General features: G+C 38.6%; 1 protein-coding gene across 2 annotated transcripts in view; it reads right to left on the bottom strand.

Annotated features, from left to right (window-relative positions):
- Positions 1-1,688: 1,688 nt before the first annotated feature.
- LOC117205703 (sonic hedgehog protein A) overlaps positions 1,689-13,467 on the bottom strand; it is an 84,704-nt gene continuing 72,925 nt past the window's right edge. For both annotated transcript variants that reach the window (XM_033444382.1, XM_033444383.1), the window contains 2 exons: positions 9,562-9,823; positions 1,689-2,758 (listed from right to left, as the gene is read on the bottom strand). In XM_033444382.1, the coding sequence (XP_033300273.1) occupies positions 2,073-2,758; positions 9,562-9,823 (948 nt within the window). In that variant the 3' untranslated portion in view covers positions 1,689-2,072. The remainder of the gene's footprint in view (positions 2,759-9,561; positions 9,824-13,467) is intronic.

The raw sequence follows: 13,467 nt of genomic DNA, 5'->3' as shown, positions 1-13,467 counted from the left end.
CAAAGGATTCGTAGGTAAAAAATCGAGCACTTTATCCGTCTTTACGTGTAATACGTAATATTCTTGGCTTAAGTACGCGTCTAATTAATTTTCGAAATATTCGAAGCACAAAACGGTGCCGAATTTTTAAACAGAATTATGTTACATCATAAATATTCTAAGGCAAATAATGTACATCTTCGTAACTTGATAAATGTTTCACGTAAATATTTTTAGGAATAAATAATCAAGATTGTACTTCTACAATTTTTAATAAAAAAAGTCTTAAAAATTTTGTACATGTAATAATATTTTTTCCGTATGAACGATAATTTATACTTGCAATAATCACAAAAAGTAATTACACACACAGACCGAAATGATCCTCTAAGATCCTCCGTTGTTTTTCCAAATATTGAAAAATATTAAAATATTATTAAAACTTTGATCAAGACGTCAAGAAATAAATCACGAACATGATAAAACCTGTTCTGAAAATTTATGGGAAGTATACGTATTTTACGAGAACGATAAAACGCAGAACCGTGAACACATAAAAATCAATTATTTCACAGAATACGTGGCACGAATGAACACGAATATTTTATCGCGTATTTCATGAAAAATAACAAACCATATTTTTACATAAGTTCAGCCAAATACTTTTCACTCGCGTCACAAAGTACAAAACGGGGCATACTTCTCAAGTATTCCAAGCATCTCGTCGAACATCGACCCTTTCATCCTAACAAAAGTTCCATAAATAAATTTCAAACACGCACTATGTCCCTTTCGTTCGACTTATCGACGAATTCGTCGCAAAGTTCCATTCTAACCGGGCTTCGTAAAAGATCCATCTCATAATCCGAAAAAACACGATTCGCGCGCAAAAATAAAATTCGTCGAGGAAGAGCGAGAGAGAGAGAGAGAGAGAGACACAGACAGACAGACAGAGACAGAGAGAGAGAGAGATAGACAGACAGAAATGAGACAGAGAAAGCCAAAAATGAAGAAAATTACAATAATTATATTATATATTCGTATTATACACACACTATACCAAGAGCACAAGCTTCTTCGTTTCTAAAGCTTCGTTTCAACTCCATCCTCTCGATAATAATACCTAGTATACTACAAGTTAATTCAATGAATGGAGGAGAGGTCACTGGCCAGAACAAATTTCATTTCTGCATGCATCTTCGACTTCGAGCTACGCGCACAGTCCACGCATCGAGTACATTTCTCGATGAAAAATGAATAAAAAAAAGAAGAAATCCGATCCTAGAATAAAAATTCAACAGAAAGAGACAAACGATCGTTTCGTTCGTTTATTCCATTATTAACAACCAGGATCTCTTCTTTTTACGACACAGGAACACGTGCGTGGACCTTTCACGTCGTCCAGTATTCGTCCATTCGTTCGTTTCTATCTTACTTTTATTATCATTTCGGTTCAACTTGGTTTTGAGACACACTGAATTTGTGGCTTCCTTTCCTAACATATGAGGTTGTTTAACTCTCAACTATAGACTAAATGTAAGTTTTCATATCATTACCACAATTTAGCATGCAATTTTAAAAGCTTCAACACTTGATCATCTTCCATTCTAAGAAGCCTCGTCCTTTGTTTTCTAACTAATTCTAATTCAATTCTATTCTAATTCAAAACAGAGAGATTTAATAAATAATCCAAGGGACTATATTGGTACATGGTAATATTAAAAGCACCAACATCTGTGATTAAGGGTTAACACGAGTAGAATCCAAAAAGTACTAGTTTTCTAGCTACGTTATATTTTCGTTTTCTACTTGTTGCAAACTCTCGTATATTCCAAGGAAGAAAGAGGAACAAATTCTTTGGGTTCCAAAACGAAGTACATCTGCAATTCCATTCCGATTCCACCTCAGTTCTTCCACATCGTTTTCCCCTGTACACGTGCATTCTTGTCAAGAGACCTCGAACGATCTTCCACATCCTTCGAAATCCTCCTTCGCCTGACTCCACGTGGGGCACTCGCGGACGCGTTTCGCAGTCCGTTCGACGAAAAAAGAAAGATAAAAGCCGAGAAGAAATCCTCTCGATCGACCTCGTCTCACTGATACAGTATCCTCGATGGCGTGACGTACGAGGAGATCCAATAGAGGAAGGACGCATATCCAAGTATGCCTTCTTGCCCCTTTCTCGAGTCCTGCCTCGCGTCCGTGTACCTGAGGTCCTCTGCTTCCAGGAGCCTCCTTTCGAAAAACTTTCTCACAGCGCTCCACATTCGGTACGGAAGGAACGCGAAGTGAGCCAGTTCCTGGTTGTCTACGAACGCGTAACAAGAAGCGACCACATCGTCCACTAACACCGTTCCCTCCATTGTTAAAGGAGCATAAATGCCTTCTTCGAGAACCAATCGATTGTCGATTACTTTGTCCCATCGTAGACGATGCTGAACTTCGTTTTCATCGGCTGGGTCTCTTACCAGGATCTTGTCCCCTGGCTGAACTCTGCCAGCGAATACCGTGGATCTGCCTTCGACCGGGACCAGGTGAGCTGGTGTCAGGGTGAGAACTCGACCAGATTCGGTGGTCAATCGGACGAATTGTCGCCTCTCGGCGAATGAACGGTCCAGGAAGGCTATTACTTCGCTGTACACGATGTCACCGTGCGAGTCCAAGGCTGCGATTCGCTCACCAAGTTGCACTTGATCCAGCCGCTTCGAGGAACCGTCCGCCGTTCGCACCAAGCTTTTGCCCGGGAAGCAACCTCCGGATTTCGCCGCTGACGATGATTCTGAAAGAAGAGAGTGGTTGATTAGAAAACGTGAAGTTTTTGGAAAGGTTTCTACCAAGGTTCTTCGCAAAGATTTTTTACTGGTAACATTGTTGGTGTTGATTTATCGTATGCTGTTTGGTTAATGCGATGAATGTGATGAATGAATGACGAACATATTTTTATTATATTTCAGCAAAATACGAAAAAGAAGTGGGAAGGTTGCGACTAAAATTTCGCTTCGATAAATGGAATTCTACTGTATATCGTTTATTATAGACATAAAAAATAGAAAATTATATTTCTTATGCTTGAAAATAATGTTCGCGTTTTTTCTCGATGCTTCTCGATTTGGATACTTTCATTTAAAAAGTATAAAATGAGGTACAGTTACGAGAAAAGAGAACAATTTACGATATCATTGTTAACAGAGAATATTTTAAAAAGTCTTTTATAGTATAAAATATTATATAAAATACTTCTATTTTGGACAATCATTCTTCCTATATTTCGATCTTTTAATCGAATCTCCGTCGCCCGAATAAACTTGCGAGTCCCAATAGAACAGATGAAAGTTGATTCGTTTTTTGGGATGATCGAAAATTGAATTGCGCGAAGGAGATTAACGAAACTGAAGTATCGATAACTGCGACTCTGACGTCGATTTTAGGGTGATTCGATTGTCGAAATAGAAAAACCGAACAACTTCCCATTTGGTCTTCCAATGAACGTCACGCTGAATTCTAAAGCGCGAATTCGTACGATCATATTTCATTGAAAGAAACGCGAGTTCATAAAATTTCGATGAATTTTCTCTCCTACACGGCAATCGATACGATTATCTTTTATTTGAAAATATATAAACTTAATACGTTCAATGCATCGACATTGCTTTTTCTTTAATATTTCTCAACGATCGAGCGTGTATTCTAAAAAAAAAAAAAAGAAAGAAAAATTGAAAGCAAAGGAATTTTTCTCAATCTTCCTCCTCGCGGAAGCTAGAGACCATAAAAAATCTTCTCGCATTGAATGCGTTGATCGTTCAAGTTTCAAATCGTAATAGATGGTACCCTGAATTGCAGCAAGGAATATACACACACGTACAGCTATCAAATCGTAGACTACGAATGCATAAAGATTCCCCCAATTTTCCCTGCGTCTGACGTGAAAAAATATCTTCCCAGTCTACGTGGCTATTAGGGAGAGCGAAAAAAATATCAGAGGAGATGCATCGAATGATACCTCGTGGATAACAAGTCGTATCGACGTTGTCGCGGACAGAAATTTAAATTTAAATGAAGCCTGTCGTCGGTGGGTCGCAACAGCGCGATATAGAGAGCCACGTTCTCAGGGGAAATCGCGATTATTCCCGTCGAACAATCGTTATTACGAGGTACGACGGGGTAGTCGACAAGGGATGATTGCCACGAATTTCTCACGGTTAGCTCGTTACACATGAGGCGTTCTCAACCGTGTTCGATTCGTCTGGTCGACAACGACGACACCGCAGTCCACGGATCCGATTACCTGATCAAACCGGACCGGATCCCTTCCGGTTCGAGGCCTTCAACCACCGATGAATTCCGACGTTTCGCGGCGGAAAATCGCCATCATGTCAGAGAACGTCGTTGTGTTTCGTTAATTCACTGTAAGAGCGACACGAGCAGGGGAATCGAACGTTCTGAGAAACCAGTCTCGAACAGGATATTTGAAGATGGAAATTATTTGCAGGTGCTAAACGGTTCGAAATTGAGGATTCAGGTAATCGGTAAAAACGTCGAAGTGGAAAATATAGAGCTAATAGAAAGTTTGAAGTTGAGAACGAAGAGTCGGTAGAAAGTGTGAAGTTGAGAATGAGGAATCGGTAGAAAGTCTGAAGTTGAACATGAAGAGTATGGTAAAGAGCTTGAAGCTGAAAATGCGAAGTTAGCGAAGCTACAGCTGGCCGATCATCCTTTTCAGCAATTAAAAAGCTGGTTTTCATTTATAACTCAAGTGATAGTCGTCAGATTTTGTGCATGTGTGTATGTGTCTGACTACTCTATTTAACGAACGAACCATCTTTAGCTATGTTTCAAGGTTTTTCATCTTATTTGACTTGACGATGTTGGCAAACTGTATGTAAAATGTCTTTTTATCAAATACAGAATGCAACAAACGAACTAGAATAACCAGGAATAGGTTGATGAAATATTCAATAAACGAAATTAAAAACACTGGAGGGGTTGAATCTTCCACAGAAATTTTATTTTTCTCTTATTCTCAAATTTTCTTTATATAGAAGTAAAGCGGAGGATGAATTCGAAAGACGTGGAAGCTTGTTCGTAGAATTATTCGACACGTCGTTGCACAAGTGGGTTGAGCATGGAATTGATTGGAAGAAAGTTTAGGGGAGATCGTGAGAAAGATGGAGAATAGCGATTGCGTGAATTGTCGCCAAGGGATTGGGTAAGCTGATTAACCCTCAGACATCCGATGGGGTGAATATCACGCAGCTAATATTGAGTCAGATACGATAACAAAATCTTTTCCATACTTCAAGTTTTCTTAGATCAACCGATAGTAAAAAACATTGTGGTATAGTTTAAAATCAAGTTTAAAACATTTTGTATGAATTTCCAAGCCATCGTGCGTTCCCACAATTACATGTTTTATTAATTTTCTATTGATCCCTCCGTTATAGTTTGACGAAGAATAATTTTCCATGAAAATTAAGCTCTACTACCCATACTGAATGATTTTCCTCGAATTAACCGATTTCTATCTTTTCTTCTCTGTTTCTTCTTTCGATTGATCGAAAGTTCAACCACATCAGACTACAAAATCTAGCAGAGGAGATATTTGGAGAATCTCGTAGAGAATCGTCTCGAGGTAAAATCTGTCGGCAGATCGGGCAAAGGATCTTGGAAGGAAATCGATCGATCGATCGATCTAGGAAGATGGATCAGAGAATGGAGCGAGGGCGTCGAAATCGTGATACGCGTGGCTCGCGTCCACAGACGATACCTGTTTCTCTTAACTGACCGTTCCCTTGGTCTCTCGAATATCGTTCTTTCGGCTCGTATCGATTTCGCAGCGATTGTTACGCTGGAATCTAATTTGAGCCGACAGGCAAGCCTAGATTTATTGACATTTATTTTGAAACTCGAGCCTCGGCCAAACCGACGAAACGAGCCTGCGCCCCCGAATCCTCGTGTTTGGTCCTTTTTAACGTTCCTTTTCTACCCGCGGTGTATGTAGCTTATGAGAAATTTCGTCCAACCATTCTGTGAACGTTTCTCGCTCGTATCGTCGCGTAACGAAAATTGACAACGTTGAATTATGCGATATCTGGCCATTTTATTACCTTTGTCGTACTTATCATCTTTACTTAAATCTAGTTGCACGCTGTCGATAAAAGAAATTATGTTGGACAACGATGATAGAAAATGAACTGAAATATAAAATGGAAGAGGACCAATCGTGTCAACCATGTAAGGCCGGAGAAACAGAAAATAGAAAGGCATGTACCAAGCGACTATACAATGTGTAGAGAAATCAGATCAACCACATTGAGGAATAAGAAATGGACAGAAACAATAAAAACCGCAAAGCGCATATTGAAACTAGCAAACTTCACAAAGGAAAGCACGAAGTCGAGAGATTCTTGCTTGGAAGAATAGAGAAGAGACCAAGAACAACGACCAAAACTGAAATAAAATATCAAAGACTGACAGCATATGCTCGCATACAGCATTGTAGCATAGAAATATACGTGCAGGCGCCTTAGCCGATATGTCTTAGAATAACGAGACGAAATGAACTAGAAGATATAAATATAATAATTTATACGGTATAATCTATATGATAAGGATATAGCTAGATATTTTAGATTTCTATAGATTCAGATAGACAATGTAACGAAGACTTAACTGTAAGGAATAGATTGCGATAGAAATAAAATGTATCAAACGTGCACAGGAAAGATTGTAATAGGCAGAAGCCTCGATGCTATAAAGAAATACAATACTGTATCTTTTTTCATTTTTATTTATTTCTATCACAGTCGAACTTCCGTAACTCGAAAGCTTCTGTAAGACTAGAATTTTCTTCGTTGCTTTCTGCTCCGTTGCGAAAACCTTTGCAAGTGGCAATAAAACTTACTTCAACTCGAATTATTTGCCACATATCCATAGATGCATTCTGTTACCTCTGACACTCGACTTTCGAATACTCAGAAGACCTCCACGAGTCCAAGTTTATCTCTACAAATCAAAGTTTACCTCTGTAAGTTCCAACTTCTATCGTCAGTGCTTCTGCAACTCGAAGTGTACTTATGCTACGTCCACAAGATGTGAGAAATCGATCATCCTGTATTGTCTTCTTTTAACTGTTATAGTTGTTCAAGCAACGCAAGACGACGCAGGCCGTTCCTCTGGTTCTTTGCCTTTCGATCACGGGCTTATCCATGGAAGCTAGTCGTTTTTCGTCAGTCGAGCGCGCAATTGCCATCATCCTCCGCGTCTTTTTCTTTTGCCATTCGTTTTGCCCGCGTTAACTTTTGCATACGTGTGCGTTGAATAAAGTTAGTTTCAAGGAGAAGCTTAAAGTACTAACATTTCCTGGAAAAGTGAGCGTAACTGTGCCATTGTACGAAGCTTTCGCACGTCGAATTTTCGTTTGTGTTAGATCTTTATTTATTTAACTCTTTCCTTGAGCTTCGAATTACCGAGGTTCGACTGTATCGGTTTCTCTTCTTGTTCCTCCATTTCTATCTTGTGTCTTTTCGTTGAGTCACATCTTTTCACGATTTGTGGATTTATAAATAAATAGAATCAAGTAGAAATATAATTTCTTATGGAATTTAGTTCATACAGAATAGAATATTCTGTAACACGAATATTCTAAAGAATCGATATTATATGGAATCGCGCTCAATTAGTATTTCGATCGACTATTTTTAATTTCTAATTCCGCGAGGCAATCGTGGTTTAAAGTTTAAAGAGTATATTTAAATACTCAAATATATAATAAGAGTATATTTAAATACAAAGTTTAAACTTTGCAAAATATATATTATGTATATGCTGTATGAATAAGACTGTGCAACACGTAAAAGAATTGTCGCGTTACTCTTTGTTATCCTCGATAGATAGGTCTTGGCATACAAGATATATTTCACTGCCTCTGTCCTCGTAGAATAACTTCTTTCACCGAATGCGATCATTTTCTACAATACCCTGAAGATCTATACAAGTCGGTAAAACAGATAACTTCCTCTTGGCGGAGAGGCAAATGGCGCAGCAAGTAGATTTTCTTGTAGCAGTGGTGCTCTTCCATAAATAAACCAACCAAGCATCGATCAAAGTAAAAATAAAATTCACTGAAACAGCCATCGATTATCGAAAAGGATTCACGGTGCATTCTGTTGTCATTATCTTATATTTCTTGTCCTATAAATATTTCTTTACAAATTTTTAATAAATCTGTTTGTCCGCAACTGATTCTCTCTTTTTATTTCCATTTGAAAATTGCGCGTTCGTAGAGATAATACTTTGCATCGTAAATTGCAAGCTTTGATGTTTCTAGAAATGAATTACTAAACGGTTCCACGATCGTCGAAGATCGTTCGTTCGTTTATTCCATAAAACGCGGCGATATCAGGAGGATCGTAAATTGCGCGCGTGATTTAAAGAGATTTCAGGAGAAATTAGGTGCCGGAAACGATTACAAACGTATAACATGGTTAGGTGACTCGAACATTGGCTCGCCAACGTTATTTCGGCGTGACGAATGAAGTGACCGTGACAAGGCGGAACATCCAAACGCGTGTCTCCACTGGAATGTTGATTGATAGCGATAATACGATTTATCGGGCATCGATAGATAGATCTGGATCTCTTCGAACCAGCGAATAAATTTTTGTTGCATCGTTTCTCGAAAAAAATATTAGCGAGTAACACTGCAATCTGCAATTTAATTTTACTCATTTACGAACGTAATTTAAAGAAACAGAACTCGAGTAAAAAATTGTTTCATCTACTGAATATTATAACAAGAATATTAAATATTGTATTTAAAAATGTTCGTGTAAATTCCACTGATTCTTAAGTTTCTCTAAATTTCTTTCTAGCGAGATAATAGCTACGTATAACGATATTAAAAAATCTAATATTCGAAACGTGGAAATAGAATCGCAAGAGACTATCGACCGACTTGCGCAACGTTGTTGCACCGGTGGTTCTGACAAGGCAAATCGTTTTTGCCTCTGGTAATTGAAATTTACACGGAACTTAATCGAAGCCGCCGAATTAAAGGAGCGTAACGACAAATTACACGAGAGCGTCGACTGCAGCTTCTCGGCAGGTTGCTTTTATCGATCAATAACTTCCTCTTCATTCTTATCGATAAATACGTACATTTAAAATACTTCGGATATTTCAACGTGAAAAACGTTTTTTCAAACGCGATTTATTTCTTTAAAAGTCAATGGAAATTCAGCAGCGGCGTTTCTAAAATATTTTAAATATTACAAATCTAGAATATATTCGAAACCCCGATGTAGTTTCATTTTTTTTTTTTTTTTTTTTTTTTAAGTACTTCATTTCTCTAAAAATTACATGAAATCTGAGCACTTTTAAAATATCTAAATTCGAGACGTATATGCAAAAATTCGGTACATCCTACATCAAAGGTAAAAGAAAAAGAAGAAAGAAGAGAAAAGAACTTCCTTTATAATAGATCTAATTAATTAATTTTATATTTGAAGTAATTTTTCTAGCTGAAAAATGATTTAGTTAACAAGAGCATCTAATTGGAGAAAATAATGAATAAAGAATACTAACCAGACTTGACAGAACAGTGAATGTGGGACCTAGACTCGTAGTAGACCCAGTCGAAACCAGCTTCGACAGCGAGCCTCGCCAGCATTCCGTATTTCGAGCGATCCCGATCGCTCGTCGTCACGTCGACGGCACGTCCCTCGTAATGCAGCGAATCCGTCGCGTGTTTTCCCTCCTCGTCCCAACCCTCTGTCACCCTTAACTTCACTCCCGGCCACTGGTTCATTACCGAGATAGCCAGGGTGTTCAGCTTCTCCTTACACCTCTGTAACAAAACGCATCCTCGGGTTACTCGATTGATAATTTACAACATTTAGTAATTTAACCGTAACTGTGGAATGATGGCATTAGGACAACGAATAAAGATATTAGGGAACAGAGAAAGCTAACAAACCAAAAATAATTTGAAGATATCCAACGCAACAAAAATGGAGAAGAAATAATTGACCATTAATTATCGTTAATTTTTTCACGTTGTTCAAGTTACGCTTGACAAGTTATTAACTAACTAAACGACAAATGCGCTTATTTTTCCATGAACCTAATCCTTTCTAGAAATCCAACACAAATTGAATAAATCCAGAGTTCTACTACATTATTGCTTGCACGAGCATAAGAAGTATCGTTAATCTCTATTATTAATAATAGAATTTGAATATTTCTATGAACAATAGAATTCGTATATCTATCGTTTGTCATTTCCACCATCAATAATTGATTAAAGACGGATTTCAGGTTCATAATATTAGGTCGTCCCAAAAGCTTGGGTCTGTTTCAATAGAACGAAATGTATCATACATAATTCAATAAAAAGAATATAAAACAAAAAATGTTGTGCGTCTATTGTTTCCTTATAAAACGAAAGAAACTTTAGGGATAATCTAATATATTAACACAACCGTGGAATAATTTCTTTTCCTCGTCGCGGCCAAATTTCCCATCAAAATTACAGAGAAAACCAATGACTCTGAAAATCCTTTGGACCTATCTCGTATTTAAGGCACCCTCTCGCGCGAGACCAATCCCTCGACTTCGTCTTCCATCCGTGAAACGCAAACAACGGCTTTTTTCTCCTCTTTTCATCTCCGTATACAGTGAACCACGCTGGACCCTCCTTTCGAGCTAGTTTTTCCTTCACAGTTCCGCTTAACGCGATTTTCCTTACAGGCGCGTCTGGACGAGGATTTACGCGATTTCACGCGGATGCACGCGGAAAAAGGCGTCGCGCCGCGTGCAACCGCTCGGCCAGGTAAACGAACAGCCCCTGGAACGAGTGTAGAACGGGAAACGAATACATGTGTTGGCCGGACACCAGGATTTTAAGGGTCGTGTCCGTGGCGAATTAGCAGGCAAACAGGAGTATAAATACGATCGGTATCGAGGATCATTCAGTTACGGCGATCCTCTTCTTCTTTTTTTATTCTTCTTTCTTCCTCTCGTTTGCAACTTAAGAGCAGAAGACATTCTTCTCTATGCTTTCTGTATTCCGGTTGTATACCTGAATGACAGGAGGAGAAGCATTGATGGTCAATAGAACGCGCGAGAAAGTGTGCTCGAGGATACCAGTGACTTTAGGTTATGGGAAGCTATGGAGATTCCGGTAAACCCTGTTTAATTCACGTAGCCAACTACAGGGGCTGTTTTCGGTTTATTGTGTGATATAAGTAAGTTATCCGTGGCTCGTATCGAGTACATTAATCAAGAGTTAGGATGTATAAATTTATTCGTTTATGAGAAATTTTGGAAGCTATGGGGGATCCAAGTGAATCTTGTTTAATTTAACAATTCTCGTAGGCAACCACGAGGCTTGTGTCTAGCTTATTTCACATGTAAATTGCACATAAATCAATTATTCATGGCTATGGCGAGTAGATTAATTAAGTGTAAAAGTTTATGCATTTATGAGACATCTGGCAAACTACGGGGATTCGAGAAAATTGTTGTTTAATTTAATAATCTTGGTAGATAACTATAGGTAATATTTTTGGCTTGTTCTATGACATAAGCAAGTCGATAGCTCCAGCGAGTAGTTTAATTAAGAATTAGAGCGCAGAGGTTAAATTCTACAATTGCTGTAGACTCTTTAGTCACTTTATCCATACATTCGAAGATGGTATCCCATTGGGGGTAGCTATCCACATGTTATATTACTATATCACTAAGCTATAATATTTTACCAAATGTCCTACTGGACAAATTGTAAAATGTAAATAAATAAAAATAAAAAAAAGAAAAAAAACTTTATCCATATTATTTCTTACTGTACCTAAAGTATTCAATATTTTCTAATTCTTCCATTATTAACTAAAAACTAACATCTCGTAATATGCAATAAGTATAGTCAGACATGTAAACTTTACGGATCGTTCTTCATCTGTGAGAAATTTATAACGTATGTAATACACAAAAATATATAAAACACCCAAAGAAAAGTACCTTTAATAAACGGAACAAATCTCCGACTGAATTCCATGTCTTGTATTAACACAAATATGAATTTCTTCCTATAGAAATCCGCTGACAACATACTGTTCGTGCGGTATAAAGTTCGAGCTTCTGAATTTTACGACGTTCAATCTCGAATAGTCCTCTCCCTTGCTATATACATCGAAACTTCAAAATCCTGCATCAAACTGTCCCCACGCAAAGATCATTAACCGACAGCAACGAAAGAACTCTTCTCATTGAATCGGTTCCGCCACGGAGAAAAGGATTTAAGGATAGCTATTGAGCCAGTGCACGATATCTCGTGACATGTTTGGCGCGACGCTTGGCACGGCACCAAGCGTGCAGCTCCGTTTCATTGAGAGAGGCGGACCGCGTGTGTGCCGCTTAATTGAAATTCATCCGACAGCCGATGGGCGTGCGATTCGCTTGTGGCGATCGCGTGCACGTGGCCGTGACACCGTGCCGCGAGAGCAACGAGCCCGCTTTTCACCCGCGAGACGAAAAAGGGGAGGAAAAGGGAGGTCGAGCAGCACGAAACGAAGAAGAAGGCGGGACCGGTCCCTCGAGCTGTCGTGCACCGCTCAATAGGGGCTAATTGCCGCAAGGAGAGCTGCAAATTCGCGGTATTGTAAGGTTCGTCTCGTTTTCGTGCCCCGCTGTCGAACCGGGTATTGTCGGCCGCCTCTCGCGCCTTCTTAAACCATCGTTTCAATGGCACGACTCGAGTTCCGATGCAACTGGCGTCGCATGCATTTCCACACGAATTTTGGCATACGTAGGGTGGAGTATGTGCGACGACGAGAAGGATTTCCAGGGTTCTGCATTGAAATTCTAATGGCCAAACTTTTGCTTCGGGATCGGAACTTTAGTTTGCAGTTGGAACTTTGGCAATGTAATAAAATTTCTGGCGTCAGAATAGAACCGATATCGGATGTCGGGTTATGTGTGCGAAGGTGAGACAGGGTGGAGGGTTTTGTACTGAAGTTTTAATGGAATCTAAAATTGAAAAGATTTTAATTTCGAAAATAAATTTTGTAAATTCACGAGTATCAGCGATATTAACTCTTTACAGTGAAATAAAATGACAAAGGATTCTTGGTTTCCTGGCGGCAGAATAGAATAAAATAGAATAGAATAGAATTGGATATAGAGACGCGTGAAGATAATTTTGCGTTGAAATTTTAATTGAATTTAAAATTAAAAAATGTTAATGTTTTTAATTAAAGCTTGCAAATTCATGAATACACTGGGTTTATAGCTCTTTACAGCGTAATAAAATGTATCACGGAATTCTTGCTTCTGTGATATTGGAGATAAAAGATGTACGCTTTCCACCTTTTATGGTAGATAGGAATTAAAAATGTAGGAATTGTGTATGACGATGTTTAAGATGTGAAACTTGTAATACTATATCTGATGGTTTGTCTGAGCCTTTCTCAGGATATATTAGAGGAGTTGAAC

The sequence above is a fragment of the Bombus bifarius genome, unplaced genomic scaffold, assembly GCF_011952205.1.
Source record: "Bombus bifarius isolate JDL3187 unplaced genomic scaffold, Bbif_JDL3187 scf7180000007992, whole genome shotgun sequence".
NCBI classification, from domain to species: Eukaryota; Metazoa; Arthropoda; class Insecta; order Hymenoptera; family Apidae; genus Bombus; species Bombus bifarius.
This window is presented reverse-complemented; position numbering and strand designations above follow the sequence as displayed.